The sequence below is a fragment of the Fundulus heteroclitus genome, chromosome 9 (genome assembly GCF_011125445.2).
Source record: "Fundulus heteroclitus isolate FHET01 chromosome 9, MU-UCD_Fhet_4.1, whole genome shotgun sequence".
Lineage (NCBI taxonomy): Eukaryota > Metazoa > Chordata > Actinopteri > Cyprinodontiformes > Fundulidae > Fundulus > Fundulus heteroclitus.
In genome coordinates, this window is record NC_046369.1 from 16,798,525 (window position 1) to 16,826,455 (window position 27,931).

At 41.1% G+C, this 27,931-nt stretch overlaps 1 protein-coding gene across 1 annotated transcript; it reads right to left on the reverse strand.

Moving 5' to 3' along the window:
* Positions 1-232: 232 nt before the first annotated feature.
* xxylt1 (xyloside xylosyltransferase 1) lies at positions 233-27,931 on the reverse strand. Its single transcript, XM_021318254.2, has 5 exons — positions 27,759-27,931; positions 25,797-26,389; positions 20,329-20,476; positions 11,314-11,446; positions 233-1,274 (listed from the first exon to the last, which is right to left on the reverse strand). The coding sequence occupies exons 2-5, from the start codon at positions 26,328-26,330 to the stop codon at positions 878-880; spliced, it is 1,212 nt and encodes a 403-aa protein (XP_021173929.2). The 5' UTR covers positions 26,331-26,389; positions 27,759-27,931; the 3' UTR covers positions 233-877.

Genomic DNA, 27,931 nt, shown 5'->3' on the forward strand with positions numbered 1-27,931 from the left:
TCTGTTGTTGAAAGTCCCATCACCTGTTGGTGGTAGCGCTGTCACACTGCAAAATCTAAACTAAAAATAGGTAAAATTTTCTTGAAATTAGTGTATTTGTCCTTGATTTGAGCAGGTAAATAAGACTATTTGCCAATAGAATAAGATTTTTCCACTTAAAATAGGAACAATTCATCTCCATTGGCAGATAACCTTATTTACTGGCTCAAATCAAGGACAAATAGACTAATTTCAAGAACGTTTTACTTGTTTTTAGATCCGTTTTTGCAGTGCAGAGCCAGCAATTTAAAAAAGCTCAACAAGCTAATAAAGAAGGTCAACTCTTGTTCTGGAGGCTTTTCTAGCACCTCAGGAGATAATTGTGCAAATAAGGATTCTTCATTAAATGAAGAATAATACAGACGGATAAGTCTGGACTTCCCCTTGATCTGTTAGACAACAGAGTGTCTTCAAAATACGGAGTTACGACATTTAATATCCCTTTAATTGAAAATGGCTCCTGAGTTCTGAGCTCCCTCTGGCACCATAAACCACAAGGTTTCCTTTCATTGTATCTGGAATGAAAGGTATTCTCATGACATGAGGTGCTGCACGTGTCAAAGCCATCTATGCAAAAGCAAACTCCCTCTGCGTTGCTGTTGTCTGAGACGGCAGCTTTGGCCCAAACGTAACACAACAAACAGCAGCAAAGCCCATTCTCAGGTAGGCAGCTCTTTGGTACGCCCTCTGCCAGCAGAGGGTCCATGACTGGAAAAGGAAGTCAACTTCTCTAGAAAACAAGTCTTAGATCACACATTAACATAAAGAAATGTTTCCTTCTGCTACACAATCAATATTTTTTTTTCTTCTCAGTGCCAGAAAGGCAGCAGCGCACGACTCAGTCGTCTGGAATGGGGGAATTACAGTTCCCGTGATAGATGTAAACGGGCCCATCGCAGCCGTAATACAGCTGAAACACATCTCCGTAGCCGTGGTCCCTCCACCAGGTGCACAGCTGGCGGTTCCAGCCGCAGGCCAGAGGGTAAAAGAGTTCGGGATGCTCCATGCCGATCATTGTGAAGAAGTCCTGGTCTCCCAGGTGGCCCCTGAAGCAATACTGGTCCGCTAGCTTGGCCACATTGCTGGGCTTCAGCAGCTGGTTGTAGAGAGCCGACGCTCTCATGGCGCTCAGGTCCAGCAGCATCACCCCGCTGTTAAAGCCTGGGAGGCCCTCAGGAGGAGGCTCTCCTACTCTGGTCTTAGGGTTCTCCTTACGGTACTGCCAGAAGGTGTGTCTGAGGGAAGAACAAGTGTTGGGTTGTGGATTAGTCAGCTAAACTCAACAACCTTGTAATTATTACATTATTATTAATATTATTATTAATGAGGATGGGAACTGACCAGAACCTTGCTCAACACAGTAAATTCTGGGTTGGTTTTTGGTAAATCTGGTTATCTAACTTGACATCTTGACATTTTTGTCTTAAATCCAGTGATTGCTAACCTTTTTTTTTTTTTTTTTTTTTTTACAGACAGACCTCCTCCTCGAACCCACAAAAATGCCCCCACCCCCTCCCTACCACCATAACACTCACATGCACACTTGTGTACCCCCACACACACACACACCTGCAGACTCACACATGCATGTACATATATGACTTAGACAGCTTTATTTGTCATTTTGTATGCACAAAGTGCGTACAGAACGAAATTTCGTTTGCATATGTGCAATACTGCTGCCGCACATGTGTGTCTGAACTAACGCATGTTTATAAACTAAGTAAGGGAGAATCCCCGACAAGGCGTCCATTATCAGAAAATAACGGACGATCATTCTTTTTGATTTTTATCATTCTTTCCCTTTTATCTCTTCTTTCTTTCACCTCTTCTCCTTCTTTTTTTCTCTTCTTGTTCTTCCTTTACTCTCCTACTTTCCCATTGTAGTGTCCATATAATTTGAAATGCTCCCCCCAGGAATCACAATAAAACTATTTACATGCACAAATCAAGCGGAGCACTATGTCGAAAGCTGTTTGCTCCACTTGTGAAAGTCAAAATCTGTCAAGCTCTATTTGGCATTAAGACATCAATTGTTATTGCCACATTGCTAAACAGGACACTGGGAAAAAAAATTTAAATAAAAATAAATAATAAATAAATGATGGACGCCGCAAATTTTTGATAATGGACACCTCGAAGGGCGTTATCCCACTTATACCATTTACGAATGAAAGAAACATCAAATCATTTATAATTAAACGTTTTTTTTTTTCACCGTCATCTGACCAGAACTTTTTTTATAGGTGTCCTATAACACTTTTTAACGCACACCCTGGAGCCAATCAGAATCAAGTATTCCCTTTTAAATTGGAGCAAGCGATCTTCCTTTTACTGGTAACTTAACATTCATGCACGACTTTAGCTTAATACGCATTTATATCTGTTTTGTGACAATAATTAGTTCATTTAAATTCAAAAACCTACTGGCCCTTTTAACGCCAAACCTGGTTCAAGTGCTAAACTGGTGCTGCCGTTTACTTCCACCGCCGCGAGCTCTGGTCCCAAAAAAACTTGGTCTTCCCGAGTTTCACCTTGAATGAAGCTGGACCACGGGAAAGGACGCCCTTCATCAGGAGGCAGAGACGAGCTGATGAGGAACAGCAGCTAACCAGCGTGTGAGTGAGAGATCATCTGATCAGGGTTGTGAAACGTTCACGCACAACGACCTTTCACAAGAAATGTGAATAATACAAGGTGAGCGTCACGCGTTAACTGGTGGAAACGTTAATAAGGACGTGGATCCGACTTGCCTCTCCAATTATGGAAACGGAAACCGGTTCTTTTACAGAACCAGTAAAGGAGTGGCTTAAGAACTGCAACCGCTATGGTGGAAAAACCCTATAGGCTTTTCACAGTCATGTAATAAAAAAAAAACTGTAAACAAATAGGGAGGGAAAAAAAGTTGGGCTTTGAAAACAAGACTCAGATGAACTTTGTACTTTTTTTTTAACCATCAAAGACAACAGACACTGAAAGCTGGAAGGTCAGGTACTAAAAATGTGACCTTATATTGTCAGTATTACTACTAAAAGACTGAAGAGCATCAATAAATCTTAGAAGATGGTCTAAATCTTTTCTCTCTACCACACACACATATATGCTGTATTATAATATAGTGTGTGTAGCAGGGAATAAACAGCACACATGGTGCAGAAAGCTGTGCTTCAGTAGATACAGCAGCCTGCCTGTATTCATATTTGTGCTCAACGTGTTTCTGGAGTTAATGTTTTTTTTTTTTCCAAAAAAGAAAACGGACTGAGAAGAAGACAAAAAAAAATAAATAAATAAACTTTGCTTGAGGTATGTAAAAAATGCTGCCTCAAAGTAAAATAGTCAGATTATTTTGGTTTGACTATTTCTTAATTAAGAAAAATATATTTTTTAGGACAAATATTTCAGGGCCGCAGAGAAAACACATAATGAAAATAAGGGAACGTTTTAAATGTTTGCGTAAAACTGAACCTTTTCTAAAATTAAGCATTCAAAAGTTCAGTTCCCAGCATATACTATTTAATTTATGACAGAAAAAAAACAAGATTTTTACCTTTTCCTTTGTGCTGTGTGGGTTTCTACTTTTACCGAGCTTATGAAAACCACTTTCATCTCTGTAATTCAGCTGTGTTTTTTTTTTTTTTTTTTTTTCTGCTGGAGGTTGAGTGCCTCGGCTTCAGAGTACAGAGTGCTCTTGTCCATGCAGTTGGGAACATCTGCTGTTGAATCGCTCCATCTGTACCGACGGATGAATGGCAAACTAACCTTGCGCGGCTGCTTGTGAACGCACACCTAGGCCAGAACATTGGGACTATTCTTAGTTCCTGCCAAGCTCTACTGTAAATAAAATATTAACGGAGCTCGCATGCATATGCATCGTGTTTATCAGCAAAACTAGTGCTTTGCTCTGCCAATTTCAGATCTTAATGAAGATGCAAGGATTTCTGTGAATAACCAGGTTTTTGAGTCGCACGGCGTGCCCCATCTGTGAAGCTCGAGTGTTTCTAGTGGGAGCAGCAGATTCTCGTAGTCACGCTCTGATATTTGCTACTGACCTACATTCGGCAGATGTAGATTTAGTACGCTCTGCCGCTAGCTGGGGACTGGTGGGCCTCGTGGACTATTTATCATTTCGAAGATGGGCCTACGTGCCCCGCAACAGATCCCGGGTGAGCGAGGTCGGCGGAGGGGGACGTTTACGCCGGCCGTCCCACGAGGCCGTTTTAAAAATCGCTGCAGTTTACTGTGCGGAGCAAAGTGGAACGACATCAGTGTCAAGATGGCTAAAGTACACAACGGACAGCATGCAGGGAATCAGAAGAGACAGGGAAGGGAAGGCAGCTTTCATTTAGCCCACTGATACAAATGCCTTCAGGAGTTCATGTGAAACAATGGGCCTCCGCAGCCATTCACAGAGAGCTGGTCTTCACTCCGACACGTCCAGTCAGTAGCAACAACAAAAAACAATGCTAATCTTTATTTATGTGGTTGCTTTTTCATATTCAATGAGTGAATCTCCACAGATTTGAAAAAAGGGAACTCATAACTCATTACTAAACATATCTTCTCTGTGGCTTGTGCATCCCCTCACCCTCTCCCTTCCATTCAACCATTCATAATCTGGGATAAAGCTCTCTGTAAAAAAAAGAATTATCCACTTCAGGCAACTTTGTCTACTACACTTGGGTACCATGCTCTATAAAATGCTTGAAAAATATCTGTGTAGCTTTTTTTTTTTTTCAAGGCAAGGCAAGGCAAATTTATTTATATAGCACATTTCAGTACAGGGACAATGCAAAGTGCTTTACATGATTAAAATACAGGACAAAAACAGAGAAAGCAAGTAGGAATAAAATGTAGAAACAAAATAGAACATGGAAAAATAGAAACTAAAAGTAAACATTGAGAACAGTTGGACTACAAAGCTGAACTAATGATGTTTCAGTAAAACAGCTTAACTAGAACAGTCGAAGGCAATCCTAAACAAATGTGTTTTTAATCTTGATTTAAAGGAACTCAGGCTTTCTGCACTTTTACAGTTTTCTGGAAGTTTGTTCCAGATAAGTGGAGCATAGGAACTAAATGCTTTCAGACAACACTTTTTTCTCCTGCTTTTGCTTCTTCTCGTTTTCCCCTCTGCCATCTCTAAAATGTGTTTATTGTAAAGAGGAGCAGTCTGGATTAGCTAGGACTGCTATCCTCTTGAGTCTCAGACAGCTGATGTGCCAAGTTTGCAAGAGTTTTAAATGTAGCAACATATTGCTGTTCTGGAACATCTTGCAAAAAAAAAAAAGAAAAAAAAGATGTTTAAGTCTATTTTAATCAGACCACAGCGATTCTGTTATTTTGATAAAATGGCTCGCAGACAATGCGAGGAGACAGACTCTGTAAAAAATAGCAAAGCTCACACGTGAGTAACTTTAGCCAATGTGTTCCTCCAGGAGCGGTTTCATTAAGGGAAGAGCAAGGTGAGTGATGCAGGGAGTATCTCCGTTCTCCAACACAAGTGCAGCTTTTATTTTCATTTACTTGTACCAGTACACTCAGACCCAGAACACCGGTAAGACTTCACATAACTCTAGCTAAGATGGCCATTCTGTCAGTTCACACCTCCATCGTCTATTCAGTTTTTTTTTTTTTTTGCTGCCAATCTTACCAGCGAAGTTTCTCTGACTTGTGAAAGAATGGAACGCATTAGCAGAGGACAAGGACACTCTGTGCTGCTAGCTCATACCAGCGTGTCCTTCGCTTTGCTCGGGACAAGAAGCAGCCTGCTCTCTCTGATGGCTCTGTCGACCCCCAGGGAAGACGTCGGCTGTATGTTCAGCTGGCGAAGCTAGCGACAAGCTTGGTGCACAAAGTGCACAATAACAGTAATAGTAAACAAATCTCTGCATAGTTTGAAAAAAATATAATAATGGAGAATTCAAATGCAAAATACACTGTGTAAACATTAAAGCATAAAAAAAAGCTTTCAGAAGTCAGTTGATTTACTGCATAAATAACAGCAAAATTATTTCCACCCCTGGGAAATATGTATTTGTTTTTTTACATATACAGACTACAAAAAGTTTTAATTTATTAAAAAATAGAGTTAGTCCAATAACTAAATCACTACGTGAAACACATTATATAAAATATTTACACACAGACTGATGTTTTCCAGCCTTTATTTCTGTTCATTATGATGATTATTTGCTAACAGATAATAGACTTAAAAACAGCTTATTTCCCAAAGCTGTGAGGGCTATCGTCTCCTGCCGAGAGCAAAATAACCCAACAGCCCAGGTCGTGGTCTGTTACATGTTTACAAACATACTACTGGTTCCACAGGTTCTTGGTCCAATTAAGAATTATTACATATTCTCTCACGTGCTAATGTCACTTTTCACACTTTCAGCTTCACAGGGAGTGTTTGTTTGGACATTCATGCAAATTGCACAGTTTTTTAACTCGAACATTTCAAATGACATACAAATTAAAAATTTTGCAAACAACTATTTGCACACTTTTTAGCTTCTCAGGAAGCATTTGTCTGGTAAAGTCACGCAACTGCTCAGTATTTTACATCAATACTGTCTTTTTTTACTTGAATATTTGAATTTTATCAGATGCTAAGGGCTATTTGCATGCTTTTTAGCTTCTCAGGAAGTGTTGCTTAGTACATTTGATTTGAATCTTTTATTTTTATCTAAATGTGCCTTATTATATATTAACAATTGCACAGTATTTTCTACTTTTTTCTGATAAGCCCTTTTTTCTGTAGAGCTTAAATCTAAATTTAGCTTTGTTCATATTGTGTTTTTGCATTTTTTAAGGTCTTCTCTATGATTGCTCATTTTTCCGTTGTCCATGGATGTCTTTGATTTGTGTCTGTGTGTTAAATGCAAATAGGGAGCTTGTGTTACACCAAAAATGTCATTATGGTTGCATAATGGTGACAATAAAGACTCTTGATTCGTTTTTTAACACTGTGAACTGTGAGGCACAATGGATGCTCATCACACAAAATGTAGAAAAAGCGGTTCCCTTCTTTGCTCAGTGAAAGACCAGAACACTGCCTCTCAATGGGATCTAGCACAAATAAAGGGTGTTTGTGTTTTTGTCCGCGAGACATTCAAGGAAATGGGTCTCATCCTCTGGGTTTGAAATAAAATGACTCAGCTGCAGGGAAGCGATTGGTATTTTGTAAAATAATGAACTTTTTAGTGGCAAGATGTGCAGTGAATGTGGCTGGTAGGAGGATGTGTTGTTCTGCATGATGTTCCCTCTGTTAACACAAAAAAACAGAGTGGGTGTTGAGAGTCCCCTCAGTCTACAAAGGAGAGCGTTACAATAGGAAGGATACTGGCTGTGCTTCAATAAAAGCAGGCTTTTTAAAAATTGCAATGTTTTAAAGGATACAGACTAATAGCTTATAATGCAAACATGTGGCAAACCCATTTGCAAAGTACATCCAGTCTGGACTTTGTTCTAATGGATACTTCCTCATGTCATGGCGATGCAAAGTGACCCTGCTCACAGGCTGGCTATTCATATTGTCCATAAATGCAAAAAAATATTTTTTTTTATTTTATTTTATCTGGTAGAGAAAAGGATGAACTGCTTGCCAGGGAACGGTGCCAATACCAACAAAATAACTTTTCTCTAGACACTAAACCGTAACTGCGTTTACCATGTGCCTCTCCATAATGCAGTGTATCATCAGAAAGCTCATTTATTTCAGTAAGTCAATAAAAATAAATTAAAACTCAAACGTTTATTACACATAATTATATTATTTTGGGACTTTATCAATTATGATGATTAAGGCTTACAGCTAATTAAAACCCCAAATTCTGTTTTTTTTTCCTCTCAGAATATAAGAAACTTACATAAGACAAATAAAACAAACAAAAAAAAATCAAAGAAAAGATCAGATAAGATAAGAAATTCCTTTATTGTACCATAATGGGGAAATTCAGGTGTAAATAAAAAAAGAAATGATGATATGGCCCACACAGTACGGGGAACAATGGTGACTGGACAACGGTCTAACAGAAGTTATAGAAGCCACAGAAGTTAAAAGAAGCTGGCTGTCAAGTGCCGTAACTTTGCTTTTAGTGGGAAGTTAAGTGGAAGGAAAAAGTGCAGTACAAAAAGGTGCACAAACACAAGCGATACTGCAAATGCGGCACTGAGAGGATTGTGAAGCAAAGCCGAATCAAGAGTTTGGTGTAGACTCGTAAGATGTGGGCTGCAGCTTGAAGTCAGCGCACACAGACCTATCCAGCACATGTGCGACAGTCACACTTCTTGTATTAAGCCTAGGGCTGGGCAAGTTAACGCGTTAATTTCGCGTTAATTCATTAGACTATTAACGGCGATATTTATTTTATCGCGCATTAACGCATGTTGCTCACATGCTTTCAGTCAGTGTCAGTCAGCACGCGCTGACTGCAGCGCGCTGTCACGGCAGCACTCTCCCGCTCCCCCTCCCCTCTCGTACATGGCTCAGCGGCGCCAGCCAATCAGCACGCAGGCTCAGCCTGGCCCGCCCACTCAGCTCTCACACAAACTTAGCAAAGAAACAGCTGAGAGAGACCGCAGCAGCGAAAAAACATGAACAGGGGAAGTACCACCGCTTGGCTTTATTTTAATACCGTAAATGAAATCAAGCTGTATGTTTTGTAAAAAGCCGGTTCATTTCAGTGGAAACACAACAAATTTATCTAAGCACGTGAAAAACATGAAAACGTCGAGCCCCAGAAACGGAGAGAGGAGACGAAACTTCTCTCATTGCCCCGACAGACCCACAGACGTCTCTGACTGAGGCGTTTCAGTCCTCCAGGGAACATCCAGGTAGATCAGTGGATGGATGGATGGATGGATGGATGGATGGATGGATGTTACTGGAGCCCACACATAACATGTAATTAAGACCTTGAAAGAACCCAGTACATATATTAAAAAGTGTTATTTAAGATAAGATAACATTAGCTAATCCTTTTTTTATCCCACGACGGGGAAATTTATAGGATTAAAGCAACAGGCAGGTGCACACAACACAGACAAAATTACATAAGGATTGAAATATATAAGAGGTGGATTAGCGAAAAAACACTGAACATAACATTATTATTATTATTATATTATTATTATTATTATTATTATTATTATTATTATTATTTAATTGTAATAATAAAATAAAAACCACAAAACCCAAAATGTCAACAGTTTCATGATACATCAAGCTTAGGGACTGGCTAATATACAGCAGGTCAAAAAAGGCCATATTTTGGCTGCAGTGCTTGCTGTTCTCTTATGAAGAAAAGATCAACTAGTGCACTAAATTCAATAGATGGGTTGAAAATATCCAGTATAAAATAAGTGCTACAAATGTTACAACACTTTTGTTCATATGGCAGCAGAACATTAAAATAAAAGTGCTCTTTACACTACTTTTGAATTCATTCTTGGAGTTTGTAAATACAATGCGATTAATCGCGATTAATCGCGATTAAATATTTTAATCGTTGCCCAGCCCTAATTAAGCCACTCATAAACGGGCTTCTCACCAGATTAAGGGACTGGTGGGTTGTCCCACTGGTAAATCTAAAGTCACCACAGCCATCTACCGGGAATATTAGGAACCCTAAATGATTCCCCTCAGCTGAAAAGCTTTGTGGTGAAGCCATTTTCAGTTGCCAACAGGAACTGGCTCCAACCAAAAATACCCACGCCTGCTTTAATTACCATGGGCTCACTGCGTGTGATTGGCCAGAAAGTTTTCCTGACCTAAACCCTTATGGTAGACTCTACGAAGTATTGACAAGAGGAAGAGGAGATGAATGCAACTACTAAAACCTGTGCTTCCTTGACACCCCAGGGGTGTCATGCAAAAGGAGCCCCACCAGTACTCAGTGCATAAAATGTACGGTACGAGGATATACCCTTTGGTAGGCAATTACTTCTGTTAAAAATTTTTTTTTTTTTTAGGGATTTTAAGCAACATTTAAAGCTTCTGAGAAAAAGAATATCAAGCCCTGAAAATCAAAAGGAACAGAAACGAATGCCTAAAATAGATCATTGTGTGAGATGAATTTATTTATCATATGACCTTTACTTTTCGCACAGAATTATAGAAATAAATTCACTTTGTAACGTTTTATTAAGTTGCACCTGCAGGGCCGATCATGTCCGAGTCCTGCGTGGGAGCTCTCAGCCAGTGGAGCTGCGTGAGCAAAGAGGCCCAGCACTCTGCTATGATGCTGGCGGACTCAAATTAAGTGTGTCCGGCCCCACAGGAACAACATTAGCGGGGCTTTCTCAGGGCTGGCAAAGCCCCCAGCCAACACCGTGGCCGAGCAGAGATAGAGATCTGTTTGGAGAGGCAGGAGCCAAGTGGAGCCTGGCAGGAAAAAAATGCAGCTCTGCTCCTTCCACTAGTCAGCAACCTAGAAATTGTGCATTGTAATTACTCATGCATGTCAATTCTGAAGAAACAACACGTTCAGCGGTGAAAGCTGCACACTACGTGACCTCCAGCTAAACGCGGACGCAATAATTTAAGCACGACACTGAAAAAAACGTTGGTTTTTTTTTGTTTTTGTTTTTTTTTTTTTAAACGGAAAGAATAAAAAGCAGCTTAGCAGAACGGCTGAAAGCAGGCCAGTCCCCATTTGCCTCCTCGCTGAAATCGCACATTCATAACTTCATTCACCCGTGGTCCAAAAAGACCCCAGAGGAAACCACCTGCCCGTGTTTATCCCTGCAAGCAGCTGCTGCACAGAATATGCCACCTGATCCTGCATCATGTACTTTTACACCCCGACACACACACACACACACACACACACACACACACACACACGCACAGTGACGTCCTGTTTTGATGTTGCACCCGGGTGGAAACAGTGAGGCACTCCGAACGGACCAGGAGAGTTTGATTTGTTATCTTGGTGATGCATAGGAACAAAAAAAAAAGAAAGAAAATAAATCAGGCGAGGAAAAACCAGCTTGAAAAGTTGATGCCCCTTGTTTATAACCACGCAAACACAAAAACAAAGTTATGTTTCATCACCTGAACCAGATTAGATTTACTTGTGTACATTCACTGGACCCTCATTGTGGGTTAGCACCTCCCACTCCTTGACCTAAAAGTGCCTCTTTGTGTGTAAAAAAACAATGGTTAAAAAAGCTAAAAGAACTTTAACGATCATTTCTTTATTATATGTGTAAAGAAGTCTTTCTGAACTATTTTTCTGACTGATCAGTTTTACTCCAGTGGAGTGGGTTTACCTGTAGACTGGCTGCATCTCTCTGGCGATTCCTATGACCGCTCCCGGAGGAAAGTTGTCAAATTCCTGGAAAAGGTCCCTGATGTTGGTTTTGTATTTGAGGTCCAGGTCGAGCTGCACTATTTGGGTCAGACCTGTAGAGAGAGAATGGCATCAAGCTGGTGACTAAAAGGACCGAACAACAAAAACAAAACAAAATAAAATGAGCAAGGGAGTCAAACTTGATGCTACAATTATAATAGTTGATCTGATTCAAATGGATAATCAGTACTATAAAACAAAGCAGGTTCAACAAAAAATAATAATTTCTTTTAAAGAGGAAAATGATTACTTTTTGCTTTCCCATCCAGAAAAGCCTGTAATCACAGAGCCTGTAGCAAAAGACAGGGCTAGAAATGTATTTTTGCTGCTTAAAGAACGACATCCTAACAACTGTAACCAGGATATTCAGACCATCATCTGTTCATTGTTTCTGCTTCCTACATTTTGCTGGTAGCTATGGTGATGAAAGTTGAGGAAATAGTCATGACTGGTGCACAGTGGGCACAACGCGAGCATAGAGAGAGACGCTTTCAGAAATGGTGGCTTTGAGTTTCAGGCTAAAAAAAAATATTGATGCGCCGGTTTGAAAACGTCTGGGAAATCTTACATCAGCAGCGACTAACCCACGTAATCAATAATGTCAACTACGGAAATCTGTCAGCATCAGCGTCGTTAGTCAATAGATGACCTTTCATAGTAATTTGCTTTTCTATTGTCCTTTTAACTAAAGCTGCTGCTCTTCTGATTCAGATTCCAGTGTGAGGTGAAGCCGCTGGCTGCCGTCTCCTCAGGTTTTCTTCCATAAACGCCCTGCAGTCGTCCACATCCATCCTCCCGTCAACTCTGATCCCTTTCTTTCTCCCATTAGAATAAAAATCTCCACACAGCATGATGCTGATGCTGCTGCCGCCATGTTTTACGGTTCAGTTGCTGTACTCAGGGTGATGTGCATTGTTAATGTTTCCCCCAGACGTACAGTCTTGCATGAAGGCATTCCTTTCATTTCATTGCTGTCCACTTGTGGCGAAATTTAAAGGGGACTTATCATACGAAATCCACTTTTCTAGCCGCTAAATACATTCTGTTGTGTACTTGGAGTCTCAAAAGATCTCAAAAAATCTTGAAAATAGTCTGTCCAGGAGCTGCTTAGATATCTTTATATTATTCTTGGGTTATACTTTTCGAGCTGATAAACAAGCTCATGGACTAATGGAAATCTGAAGATTTCATTGCTCGCTGTGATTTTTTTTAGTCCAAACTGAAGGATGACGAAGATACAAGTGGATAAGTCAAAATACTCGGCTGTTCATTACACCGTCCCCCCAGCATACTACAAAAATGGCCGCACAAGGAGGAGAGGAACGCAGGGGGGCGGGGTTTGAAGTGCCTCCTTTAGATTTAAAGAGACAGCACCAAAACAAGTAAAAAGGGGGAACATTGGGGTAGCATTCCACTTTATATAGACCACAAATGAGTTATAAAAAAAAAAAAAGCATGATTTGTCCCCTTCAAGGGAGACCTTTTATCACTTTGTGACAATTACTTTCTTCTTGCCACTTGCCCATAATAGCCAGAGAGCACATCGTTAGCCATGCATTTTTATACATTTTCTCACCTGAGCTGTGAATCTATGCAGCTCCTCCAGAGTTACCACAGGCCTTTTAATGCTGCTCTGGACAACGTGCTCCTTGCCTGTTCATTAGGGTAGATGGCTATGTCTTGTTAGGTTTGCGGTTGCGCCTTACTCCTTCCAGGCTACATTTCTTTTAATGCTTTCAGATTAAAAAGGGGCAGAATACATATGCATGACCCCCATATCAGATTACCTTTTCATTGGTTTATCACGTTAAATCCCAGTAAAAGATTGGGGTTTGATTGTGAAGATGAGAAGAATATCGATTAGTTTAGTCACAAAGTCCAGAAACGACAGTAGGTGATGACGAGTGAAGTTAATCTGAGGACATTCATGAACTTAAACTTCAACAAATATATCTACCCATTCTGTTTACCTTAAATAGGTTTAGGGCAAGTGACTGATTTGTTTTTCCTTTTCTGCATTTGTTCTAAAAGGACTATTACATATTTTATGTTAGCAATGGAAAGGAACAAAGCCTGATGGGAAAACAACCTTCCCGGGGCTTTGAAATAACCAAAATATTTCCATATAGCTGAAAGGAAATCATGTTTACACTGGTTTCTGTTAAAAGTACAAGGGGAAAATGACGACTCAGCAACGCGGCGGCGACCTGTTCTCATGTGCTCTCCAAACAAGGATGCTGCTAGTGACAATGCCTTATTGCACTGTGGAAACACGGGAGCGTAATCTCTGCGCGGGTTGTTTGCACTGACGGGGCTTAGCTGCTGGGAGTTTGGCAGGAAGGGGGCCCTCGGTTGTTACAACATTGTGATGTGGAGGGTTTAATGTCGGACCAGTGACTCAACACAAAGTGATGTCAAGGTCAGAGTCGGGATGGATGGTTTTACAATCACAGCATGCTCTCATGAAAAGCTTTGCAGGCACACACACACGTCACGTTGCAACCCCGAACTTCAACGCATTTTAACTGATAGACCAACACCAAATAATTGTGAAGTGCAAGGAAAGATCTATAAGGTTTCATGTTTAAAAAAACCTGATGTGCATTTTAAATAAACTGTAGCACAGCCAAATGCTCTCAGAAGTCATCTCAGTTTTTATACCTCAGCATAAATCCAGATATTCTGGGAAGGTTTGTTAGGAGACTTTAGTGAACAAACAGCATCATGAAGCTGATAGATCAGGCAAGGAAAACATTTATCAGCGAAGCAGCCAAGAGGCTACGATTACTCTGGAGGAGCTGCAGAGATCCAACAACTCAGGTTGGACAAGCTGTCGACGGCACATGAACAATCATGTCTGTCAATCATGAACTGCACAAATTTGATCATTTAAAAGAAAAATCCATAAGAAATCCAATTTAAAGTTTCCCAAGATCTGATCTTCCTGTTGGGAAACGGAGCAAATGTGTGGAAGAAGGTGCTCTGGTGGCACGACACCAAATATTCTCCTCTTCCTCCCCCAGGTGAAACGCGGCAGAGGCAGCATAAAGATATGGGGATGCTTTCTGTCAGCAGAGATGAAAAAGCTGGTCAGGAATGATGGGAGGATCATGGACACATTTGTACAGGAGGATCGCATAAAATCTCAATAAAATTACCGCATGTTTGTGGATGCAATGTGAAAAAAAAAAAAAAAAAAAGAAAGTTTGAGGAACATTTGCGAGGTGCCGTCTGTTGACTCGGTCCATCATCCCTATCCCTTGGTAAAAAGGCCATATTAGCAGAAATATTACCTGCTGGTATAGAAGAAAGCGTCGCTCAGGAGCTTAGTCAGTCTCCCGCTCCCGTTTCATTAAACGTCAGGCCAGGGGCGCCATCGAAACAACAGCAACAGTGTTATCTAACAACGCATTTTCAGAAGTAGGTCAGCCTTATTAGGCCCCTAAACTCTTCTTGATGCGAGCACTTACAGTCAATTTGTAAGGCCCATTGTTCTCTGCGCTCGCCGACGCCGACTGGAAAACAGCTTGTTTATTATTTATGTTCAGCTTCGTTAGGCTCTAGAGCATCTAATTGTAGCTGCATTTGCTGCTTCAACACTGTGTGGCGCAAACAGCAGCGTCCACCAGCACAGGAAAACTTCACAATCTGCACTCAGTGTTTGCCATTCGCACTATGCTTAAAATCCCTTGGTAAAAAAGGCACTTTCACAGACTTCTTTCTTCACTTTCTGCAAAACTACACAGACCAGTGATCAATAAAGTTTTTAATTGCATATTACCGTTTAAGAATGTTCAAACGTTTCTTCTTGTTTTTTAAAACATGGAAGCAGGGAGCGTCTGTTCCCCACGAGCAATAATATTTATGTCATAATTTAAATTTGTGAGAACTGGAGCGAAGGCTTGTTTTTTTGCACGATCAGCAATCTTTTATATTCTGAACAGAATTTCTTTTTGTGACGCTCTGCACTCATAAAAATCCTACCTTTTATCCTTATTACCATAAACACCTGTACCGTATCGCCCATCCATCACAACCTTTTTATCTTACAGCCATTTTCTGACTTTAGCTGATCGGTGCATTGCTGCCTCGCTCTGAAGGCGTTTTCTCTCGTCTTCCCCAGTCTGAAGGTTGGCCTCTGTGTCTCTACCCCAAGGAAAACAGGAAGTTGAGGATTGCTAATTAAAACTTTCTTGACATTGCTGCTCCGCTTTAAAAAAAAAAAAAAAAAAAGAAAAGAAAGTGAAGCACAAGATACAAAATGCTCCAGGTGCATTCATTTGCCACCGACAACTGTGGCTCGAGTGATTTTTCCCTAATAAGAGATGAAGTTTCCCAGTGGAAGAGGATGCGATTTCTTTAGTGTTTCGATTGTGCAACTGCGATGCAACGTTGGTTTAATTGTGCAGCGACATTTCTGGTGGAGGTGAGCTGGTGGTGGCACATGCATGGAGCTGGAAAACGTAGCGTCACGCTGCAAGGGGGAACCTCACGTCCCGGCATGCCGAGCCCTCTCTAGGGAACGCCATTTAATATAGAACATTTCCACTAATGGAAACAGTGTTTCTTGGGAGACCTTCCCAATAGCTATGACAGCTTTTCATTGTGAAATTAAAACACCGTGTTCTCCAGGGGCCACATGTTGTAAAAACACCTCCGCCACCTTCAACCGTTTACCCGCGTATCCGTTTCCATCCCATTATTTACGCTGAACAGCGTTTTGACAAAAAGGTGTCGCTCTTTATGTACTTTTTTCCTCCCCCCTCTCAAATCGAACCTGGCTTTTCTCCTAAATGCGGTTTGTTATGTTCGAAAGCGGAGACGGACTGTTCGGTAACAACAACCAGCCTGCCGACGGCTGGGAGACGTGAAAGTTTCAGCCTCCTCTGACAGCTGTAATCTGTGATGGGCGGACGTCGCATTTCGTTCTCACTCTGTCCCTAATCACAAACAATGTTCCCCGTTTGCTGCGTGACTCGCTGAGTGACGAGACATTACCCAAAAAAAAAAAAAAAAAACAAGGCAAAGAAAGGCTGCGGAGAGAATAACACGGAGCGTTTGTGCGTGACACACCCCCACCCACCTGTTTCTCCCGAGACACACACAACGCCGTTATGCCCTTTCAGATGAAAGCATTCCTTAAATAGAAACGTGGAAAACACACACACAGACGCACGCGCTCACAGCACACAACCTGCGCTGCACGCGGATGATGATCGATAGTCGTTTTCCGCGCAAAAAACGTGAGGGACCAATCACACGACGCCAGTCTTGATCTTTGTCACATGCAGCAGTGAATCGTCGTCAAAGACGGGCTTTTGGAGGCCGGTCTGAGCTCCGCGCGCAGCTCACAGCTCAACTTTACAGCACAGATGTGAAGAGCCGGCTCCCATGATATGGATGAAGAACCAGGGGCAGCCGGATCCACAGCTAGGAGAGTCGGAGCTTTAAACGTGGAAACGGCCTTTGTGGTTTAGAGCAAAATATAAAGGCTCCAACACCTGCTCCGGAGAAAGATGCTGCAGCTGTAATAACAGAAACAATTATGAAGGCGTATTAAATAATCAGGTTTTCATACTGGTGCCTAATCTTCCTGGTTATTGGGCTCTGCAAAGTTATTTAATTGCACTTCTTCCCGCGGGCGGTCTCTCTGCTGAACACAATGAACACATTACAGCCAGAGTAGTCGTCTTCTGCACTGTGAATACGAAATAAGAATATCTGAACGTTTTTTTTTTTTTTGGCAGGAAAGAATTAACTGAGTGCATACGCAGAAATTGGTCTTTTTATGTTGAATTTGTCTACATCATAGGTTCTATCAATTTATTTATTTTCTTTAGACATTCAGAATATAATTGGTTTGGAACCAAAATCCGTAATTTGTTTATATTTAGAATGGTTTAGATTACTTTGGTAATTTTTAGACCCTCCCATTAATTTAAGAGAATACACCAAAGCGCGTGCTGGAGCTTTTGTTTGTCATACGTCCAGTGTGACGGCGGGAGGTTTTGTAAAATTATTTTTTTTTACCACTTTTTTGAACGTGTAACATCACATTAAGTTAACTTTCGTTTTCATCTAAGTTGTAAGAGATTTTTTTTTTTTTGTACATTACTTTGCTGAATATAAATGACATTTTTTCAATCAAGTCACATGACTGGTGAACATGAAGTGTGTTCAAGAAACAAACCACCTGTTGGAACTTAGAAGGCCGCGACATAAAGTTGATATATTTCTGCTTTCTGCCTGCACGCTGGGAGCGTCTGAAACTGAACTCAAATTCCTTGTTTGTGCACCCACACTCTGCCAATAAAGTCGACTCCTAAACAATTAAATTAAAGAAAAAATGATCAACAACAAAGTTAGCAACTAATAGCTAGGGTTGCCCCCTCTGGCTGAAATAACCTGAGATGCTTCTTTTAACGTCGGTCTGAAGGAAACTTTGCTCCACTCATTATTCCCGGATGTGAAACGATCAAGGGGTTTCTTCCCTGAACAGCCCGTTTTAGGTCAAACAGCATCTTAAAGGATCAATATCTGGGCTTTAGCTTTTCTCCATTTACTGTCATCATCAGTAATAACTGAGTTTTTTAACAGTTTTTTGTCAGATTTCAGCATCCAGTTCTGCTTCATCTTAATGTTTTTTCTGCAGCACCCTCCGATACCAGGAACACTTCATGGTAAGCCGGTCTGGTCCTGCTGCAGCGAAGCATCCAAACTGGGACCCTTCAGGCAAACCTCCTCTTAGAAATGCTGATTTTCCAATCCTTTCTCATACTATGGTGTGTTGGTTCGGTTAATTGCATGCATTAAATACATCAATACATTAAACCGCTTTAAGGGGTTATTGTGTCTTTAAAAAAAGAAATAAAAGCATAAAAACTAAGACAACGTGCCCAAACACATCTGTAAGCAGGCAGCATTTTGTTTCCAGAACAACAAGATAAATGTTTTAGAGTAGCCACCCCAATCCCTGGATCTTAAAGGTATACTATGCAACCGGGGTTGATTTTCCAGCGAGGCTCCCCCCAGAGGGCCAAAGTAAAAGTGCACTGTCATAAAGATGCTCAGCTGTTCTGGTTTCTCCGTCAAGCCAGGCGCGGTTGTTTTGAGCTTAGCAGACAGGCGAACGCAACGAAAAGTAAAAAAAAACGGCAGTACAAACAATGACTAACACAGTGAAGGTATGAATATCAGGGTTTCCCGCAGCGCTATCTTGGCGAGGCGGCCGCCTCGCCAAACTCATGCTACCGCCTCGCCAACATAAAAAAATAAATAAAAATAAATAAATAAATAAATAATAATAATCCATCCATCCATCCATTTTCCAAACCGCTTTATCCCTCATGGGGTCGCGGGGGTTGCTGCTGCCTATCTCCAGCATTCACTGGGCGAGAGGCGGGGTACACCCTGGACAGGTCGCCAGTCTGTCGCAGGGCAAAATAATAATAATAATAATAATAATAATAAACTCAATATGCTTGCATGTTTATTTGACGTTAACACGCGGTTCTTTGTTGTTGCTTTCCCGCGTGCATATAGTGAATGGCAGGGCAAAAACACATGGAGTTCTCGCCGTAAAGCAAGACCGACTCTCGCGGTCTTGCACAGACTTCTGAGCCTGTGGGTGCGGGCCGAGGGCGTATTTCCCCCACAGACCACCAGGGCGGCCAAGAAAACCTTTGTTCGACCTGAAATGACTCATTTAATCATTAATTAACACATTAATTAACTGAAAAATGTTGCATAGTATGCCTTTAATCACACTAAAAACTCGTGTAGTGGCATCAAACCTGGGATTTCTGAGGCAAAAACCAAGACATGCAGATAAATTGTGTAATACAGTGCAGTGATCTGGGTCTGGACTACCTGCTCACTTATGCCAGGAGTTGGTTGAGTCCACGCAACGTTTTCAGGAACAATTTTAGCTCAGCGGCTTACAGGAAAGCTGAATCTTCAGTAAATGCCGACTACAATGTTGTTGTTTTTTTAAAACAGATTTAGATTATTTTTCCTGTAGAAATACATTTTCCGTACAGCCATAGTTTAGAAATAGAAATAAATGGAAGAAACACATTTTTGTTAATGTTTTGATTTAGAAAAGAATGTGCACATTACTATTCCTGTGATATTGTTGTGTTTATTACACACAGGGTGGTATATTTTACACTTTTATTTCTGTTAATTTAGATAATAATGCCTTACAGGTAATAAAAACCCCAAAAGTCAGTCCCTCAGACAAAAATAGAATATCACCAATTAATGGGTACCTGAGCAACAGGGCTAATGCAGCCTTATGAGAAAATTTGCAGTGATATTCAAATTCACCAAGATGTGCCTGGTTTTTAAAATCAGCCGAATTCAACAGGACTGCATGTTGAATATTTATGTTACATATTAATATTTCTTTTTTCTCTCTTTACTGCACCGAATCCAAGAATTACATCACCGTGTTAGGAGGGCGTTTATCTGCCTGGACAGCTTCCACATGTGTGCCCCCCGAATCCTATCGACTAAAACCTCAAAGCCTAATAGTGGGGTTTACCTTCTGAGCGCTGCCCTTCTGCTGCATACCTATTGAAGTGAGCCAAAAACGGAGCACAACAGAGGGCAGATCACTGCCGACGCTAACCCAGGGGGCTCTAATGTGGGCAGCGCCGACGGAGCACATCCGTCCCTCCTCGCTCTCCGGGGCCTCTGCGGCTCGCCACGTGCCTCTTAGATACCTGCCCATGCTGCTTTCTCCAGCTGTGTACCCCCTAAGTTAGGTAAGTCCCCATGTGACTGAGCGTAAAGCACTCTGGCAGAGGATTATAAACACCATACTTTTAAAAAAATTATCAGTTTAAGGGTGAAAAGGAAGGATTAAAAACATGGAGCAGCCTAAAAAATTTATTTATTGATGCGAAACTGCAGAGATTATCGCTCGACTTACTCTCAGGCATGATGTGATGCATGGCCACCGACAGGAAGAAGATGGAGTCGCTGTAGTACGCCCCGGAGCCTGCGCTGAAATGCTTCTGCATGGCCTCCACGATGGGGAACAGCTTCTGCGTGAGTTCCACCACATCGTGGAAGACGATCTGGGCAGAAACAGGAAAACGTCATTAACAACTTTATACGCAGCAGGATCGATAACACAGAGGGTTTTTTTTTTTTTTTTTTGTTCCTGTACGTCATCAGGCAGCAAGGCTGAATCCCATATCCAAGGGTTACCCCTAGATCTGTCCCTATCCCGCTGCCTTTAAATCAGTGAGTAGGCAAAACATTTCACTGAGAATGGAGACAAAGCTTCAGGAAAGTATGTTTCTCTCTGATTCCTTGTACAAAAATAATAAATACGTTTTATTACTGCACTACCAGAAAGAAACAGAGTTAGTTAGTTTCTACTTCCAAAAAAAGAAAAAAAACAAAGCAACTGGACTTGTTTTCCGTAGTTGAAGACGTTTCGCTTCCTCTCCAGGAAGCTTTCTCAATTCAAAAAGTCTGGAGTAATGATGAGTACCAAGCTTTATACTACAAGTAAAAAACAAAGCAAAGTAGTATCAAGCTTGGTACTCCACATTACTCCAGACTCTTTGTCAGATTTCAGCTTCCAGTTCTGCTTCATCTTAATGTTTTTTTCTGCAGCACCCTCAGATACCAGGAACACTTCATGGTAAGCCGGTCTGGTCCTGCTGCAGCGAAGCATCCAAACTGGGACCCTTCAGGCAAACCTCCTCTTAGAAATGCTGATGTTCCAATCCTGTGCACCTGAAGTGACACACCTGCGTGTATTTGTTTTTTTCGCCATTTATAGATAAATGTAGGGGTGCCCTAATTTGTTCTTCACCAGCGCGGTGGCTCAGGCAACCTGCTGGGGAGAGGTTTCTCATACATATAGTGTGTTGGATCAGTTAACTGCATGCATTAAATACTTTAATACATTAAACCGCGTTAAGGGGTTATTGTGTCTTTAAAAAAAGAAAAAAAAAAATCACAAAAACTGGTATTTTAATAAAACAACGTGCCCAAAAACATCTGCAAGCGGGCACCATTTTGTTTAGCCAGCTCAATCCTTGGATCTTAATCACACTAAAAACCCGTGTAGTGGCATCAAACCTGGGATTTCTGAGGCAAAAACCAAGACATGCAGATAAATTGTGTAATACAGTCCAGTCATCTGGGTCTGGACTACCTGCTCACTTGTGCCAGGAGTTGGTTGAGTCCATGCAACGTTTTCAGGAACAATTTTCAGCTCAGCGGCTCACAGGAAAGCTGAATCTTCAGTAAATGCTGATTACAATATTTTTAGATTTAGATCATTTTTTCTGTAATGTGCAGTACCAAGCTTTATACTACAAGTAAAAAACAAAGCAAAGTAGTATAAAGCTTGGTACTCCACATTACTCCAGAACTTTTGAATTGAGAAAGCTTCCTGGAGAGGAAGCGAAACGTCTTCAACTACGGAAAACAAGTCCAGTCGCTTTGTTTTTTACTTTTTTTTTGGAATGACCATGACCTGGAAGACTGAGAATCTTCACCAGCATTTAGTTTCAACTTATTTTTATTAAGGGAACAAAAGCAGACTTTGGGAACAACTCTTCCATAAGAACACTCATTCGCTGATTAACTTGTGGTGCGGTGGAGACCCAATTGGATCTTTAAGGGCATGTAACTGGAACCTCTGTGCAATAAGTGCTCCCTCTGGACTCGGGTCAGTGAACGCTCAACAAAAAACTGAAGACTTACAGCCGTCGTCCAGTCGGCCTTTACAAAAGGTCAAAACTTGCTGCAAAACCTCTGATTTCACAGGTATGCTTCTCAGCTGTCACTTCCTGTGCTTTGCGCTGCTTTATAAAAAAGGGATGCTGGAGCATATTCTGGTCTGAGCAGCACCACATTTCTTTAAGGAAAGCATGTGTGTCACTGCTGAGTAGCGGCCAGCGGGATATTCACTTCAGAAGACCTAATGCAAACGGACTCCGTCGCTCCTTCATTATTCCATTAAGCCTTTGTGGGATAAAACATTTACGAGTTAAACAGACAAACTCCAAAGGCATTAATGCAATTTAATCCATGTTAGGTTGTTTTCTTGTATTTCTTGCAACCTTCCACCTGAAGGTATAAATACCGTATTTTAGTTTTACTCAGCGAATATCCATGCAGTTAGCAGAAACAGCTTTTTAACTCGCCATCATATCACAGCCCTGCTTCATTACCACGCCGTCGTCGGCACTGAAGGACGGTGCGGCCAGCTCTCCAGGAGCGTCTGTGAAGGACGTGCAGCAGTAATGAGCACAGCTGCAGGGCTGGTGCGGCTCTGCGGGCTGTTTTCCTGAAAATGTCAAGTGGTTCCCTAAATTCGGTGACGGCGGGAAGCAATGGGACCAAATATATACGACACGGCCGCTGCGTTTCCTTTGCGCTCCTTAATGAAAAAGAACAAAAAGGAACGAAATTCAAGACGCTCCGACAACAACGTCGTCATCCTCGTGTATCACTCAGACTCTGGGGACGCCAATCTGACAGAGGGGTGTGTGTGTGTGTGTGTGTGTGTGTGTGTGTGTGTGTGTGTGTTAGGGCTGCACTATTTTGCCAAAAATCAAAATTTGGGCATATTTCAACCATAATTGCGATTTAATTTTGACTTTTCTCTGCAGGCCAAACATGACCTGTAAATAAAGTTGTTTGCACCACACAGTGTTAAAACCAGAAATCTAACAGTTTTTATTAATCAGAACATTATTATTCAATAGCTTGTTGAGTTGGACATCAATCCTTGTTGAACATAAAGTGCCACCACCAAGCGAGTCTATGTATTACACAGTTTGTCTGGTACTTAATGCTATTGGTGAAATTCCTGAACGTTTCTGGTAAAAAAAAAAAAAGTCTTTATAATATAAACTCTAAAACAAGTAATAAAATTAGATTATCTCACTGCTGCAACTCTCTTCCCTTCAATGTGAAAGCAAACCCACCTTAAACGTATTACGACACCTAAAGGATGCGTCTGATCAATTAACGTCACGTAGCCAAAAACTGCAGACCTCTGCCATTTGGAAATTGGGTTTTTTACAAATGCGATTAATTGTTCAGCCCTATTGTGTGTGTGTGTGAGTGTGTGTGTGTATGATTGTGCATCACACAGCCATCACAAAAGGCAGTGTCAGTACAGGTGAAGCATTGGTCCAAGTTGACCCAAAAAGAGCCACATTTGAAGAAAAGCACTAGTCTGGAATGGTACCAGGACACTAAACCGAGGCAGTGAGAGCACAGCCTGTGGGTTCAGTCATGATGTCCTGCAAGACAAACAGCTATAAATGAGTCTTTTAAATCACAATTGGATGTTACAGATTCTGTCATAGACGGCTGGAAGAAAAAAAAAAAAAACTAAAGGCTCGGGTCCTACATCTAAGCCTAGAAAACGAGGAATGTTGATCCTGATAAGCTCTAAAAAAAAAGAAAAAAAAAAAGGGATGGAGATGATATAAAAACATCCAACTTGTGTCCATCAATGATGTTTCCTTATATATATATATATATATATATATATATATATATATATATATATATATATATATATATATATATATATATATATATATATATATATATATATATATCCCGCCAGATGGACGTCCAAGCACATGGATGGTGGACAAACAGATCAATCACAGCATACCACTTTTAGTGAATAGGACAGAGACTAAAGTCTGGAAACACACTATTCCTATACTTGTCCAAACATGGAAAAACACTTAAATTCCAAACTTTTCCAGACTACGCTGCAGCTCCGTTTAGTCTCCTTTAGATAGCCGGGCGGTGTGTAGGTGTGAGGGGGACACACCCACAGACTAGAGCTCTGCTGAGCTTCCATCTCACAGTTTAACATCAGCACACTTTGATAGGCTCCTCAGCATAGGTTGCACTAAAAAAAGGCAGCATTTATGAGTTTTTTTGGGTTTTATAATGAAAAATACCCCTTTAGTTAGATGTTAAAGTTAAATTATTACAACATCTACAAAAGCTATTTGGTTGGAAGTTAAACTTCCTGGACAGTTTCTACTCCATAATTTAATTATATTTATGTTTCTTGCTTCTAAATATAAAATATAAACCATGGCAGTTTAAAAAGCTTTGTCTCATTCTGAACATGGTAACATGTAAGAGCTGCAGCAGCCTTTTTATTATTATTATTATTATTATTATTATTATTATTATTATTATTATTATTATTATTATTATTCCAGCCTGTATGACTCCTCTTGTTCTGCTGGAGATCCAGCTGATCAAGCTCAGTTTCCTGATGTTGGTCTAAATCTGTACGTCGACAGGGATCATCATATTACGCCTTCGGATACGCTCCAAAACAGTCTAGAAGACAAAATATCTGTCTGTCAGGCTTCAGGCTGAGTAGAAGCTGAACTATTCCAAGAATGGACTGAATCACCTGCTGCAAAAAACGCCTTGGTTTACGTGATGAGACATTTCTTGAAATAGATAAAAAAAAAAAAAAGCTCTAGCTCTTATGGAAGAAACTGAAACGGATTATGATGGCACGCCGTGGAAGGCGTATAAAGGAGGACAGGCTGGGCAGGACATTTTACAAAACACACCAGGAACATAATCCTCCTATTTGGCAGGAAGAGCGGTGGAAACAAGCTGCATCCCCTTCTCTGCTGATGGGTTATTTAGGCAGGAACACACTGCCCCCTACTGTCCCGACTTATAGCTGCACCTTCAGCTGACGGAGGCCCCGTGGAGCTCACACTGGGTAAATTCTCCATTTATAACTATTATTCCAGCATTTTCTTATATCGTCTAAACTCTGAACTCTTTTTGGAGCCGTCTAAAACAAGTAGCCAACTCGGTCCTTTCAGTGCGAACACATTTCTCACGCCATCTGACCTACCGAACAAAGACATTTGTTCGGAGCAATACAAGATCTGCTTCTCTAGTAAAAGGGAAATAATTAAAAATTTTTTTTTTTTTTTTTGCAAATGAAAATCTAAAATGTGTATTGCTCATATGTGTTCACAGTCTTTTTACGATCTAAATTTAATGGCGAGGCTGAGGCAAGGCATTCCTCGCCATCCCATCTTGAGCTCATCTGAATAAAGCACTGGGCCAAAATAGCTGTCTGTAGATGGAAACGCTAACGAGAGTCCCACCCTTAAAAGATCCGCAGCTGTACTTGCAGCAAATGGTGATTCTGGAGTCCTGGCATAGAGGGACTGAATAGAAACGCACACCGGGTTTCAGACTTCTATTTTAAAAAAGATTTGAAGAGTCATGCGACAATTTCCTTGCAGTTTGGAAGGACTTTTACGAGATATTTATGGGGAGTGGGAATCTATAATAAAACAAAACTTCTGAGAAAGGTTTCCCTGAATTCAAACGTAGACTGAAGGTTCCACTCACCTCGTATTTAAACGTGGCTTCCCGCAGAAACTCCTGCAGCATCCTCTGGCCCAGCTCCTGGCTGGCCTGGTCGCTCACAAAATGAAGCAGCAAAGCTTCTCCTTCCAGGAACCGCGCGTGCTTCACCATCGACAACATGGCCACCTTGAACTTCTCCTGCAGGCTCCTGCTCCTGTCCACCTTGGTGAACATCATGAGAGCGTGGTAGTAGTGCTGGCCGCCAGCACGGGGGCTCCCTTTATTCGCCCTGAACGCTTCCCTTTCCTCTCCGACGTCCAGCTCTTCCCCTCTTTGCTCCTCGGACGCAGGAAGGCGTGAGATCCTGGTGTCCACGGTGAGGTCGGCGTCGTTTCGGTTGGTGTTGGCCTGGGTCTGCCTTATCCTCTTCGTGGTGCTGGAGAAGCTGTGCCGCTCCGAGCCGAAGTAGTAAAAAGCTATGACAGCAAGCGTGGCGGCCAGCAGAAGCACGCACTGATAGGATCTGAACGTGCTGATCCTTCCCATGATTCTGGCTACCAGCCCTAAGAAGCCCATGTTCACCGGTCATGTGAAGATAGTCACCATTTTCTGCTAGTTGGCAAAAGGGGGCCCTCCTGGAAGAGAAGAGTTTTAGATCAAACATCTAAGCTGTGTTCTGTAACAAACAAATCAATAAAGATAAAAAAAAACACCCATCTATATGCCATGGATGAGTTCTACTTTTTTACATATTCTCTCATTTTTATATGACATCTAACAGATGGGTTGAGAAAAATAACCCAGAATATCATCATCAGACCGGCTGGATTCAAAACATTTTTTTTTTTTTTGTTAAAACAAGCATTAATGAAAAATAAATCAAATAACACAAGAAATGTATATAGGGCCGGATTATCCATAAGGGCCAGTGGGCCAGTGCCCAGGGGCACCAACCATGGGGCGGCACCACATGACACATGCTTTAAAAATATATTTTTCATAAATTGTTATATTATTTACTTGAAATTGTTGAAAGACCATGCATTATTCGTTTTGTGAACACTGATGTCACAATAATAATAAATGATAAATCAAGATTTTTTTTTATTTCAACATTTCAAAATGAGATATTTGAATATTGCTCACTGCGCATATGCCTACATGTAGTTGTGTAAGTTAGTACATAGTAAATTACATTACAGAAATCCCCTTAATTATGTCTGGGCTTTGAGGTATAGTGCCCAGGGGCACCACATTGTCTTAATACGGGCCTGAATGCATATATATATATATAAAATGTTTGATACGTCCTATTAACTGCTGAATTGCTTCAATCGTGACTTCCTTAATGTTTGCAAGTGTTTACAGCACATAACTATGCGTTCAAGGGTTGTTTCATATACGGTTTCATTAATCAATATCAGAAACTCTGAATGGCATTGCTGCGTTGATCTTGCGTGCTTATTTGTGCAATATTTCATAATTACTTGTACATTAATATTTTTTTTATTTTATATACTTGTATAAGACTTATATAACAATCTTGGGTGTCATCTGTTTAAGATGTATGTCCTTTCTGTATTTCTCTGCAGTTTGCTTATTATATGTATTTTTGACAGCTTTTTAAAGTAAACAAAGGAGATTTTCCATAAGTCAATGTGAAAACTACATTTAACCCAACGCAGCAGCATGGACAAAGGCTCCACTAAGTTAAAGAAGTCCTGCAAAAAATGAGTAAATCGTGCCTGTTCAGCATCATTGACCTGTTCAACATCAGCTTGGACATTGTTTCCATCCCCAGACAGAAATGTCTCTATTAGGAAATGTCAAGCAATCAGTTTAATAAGCATTATAAATGCACACAGCGGCGACTTGCTGACAGGTAAGGGTGCCGCTAGGTTAGCGAGCGACAGCATTTGCTCCCAGATGCGGGTCGCTGAGGTGCAGCTCGGTAATGTTCACAGGAAGTTTCACTTGTTGACTCTAATTTAAACACGTCCATACCTCTGTCGCCCTGGACACGTCACGGGGTTTTCATAGTCCGCTCGTTTCAGGATTTCCAGCTAAGCACATGCAGCCCAAAAGTCTGCAGAAGAGCAGAAACCGCCTGCTAATAGCCTAGCAACCAGCGGACCCCTGTGACACATGCTTGGCCACGCCCACCGCCGTCGTGTTTG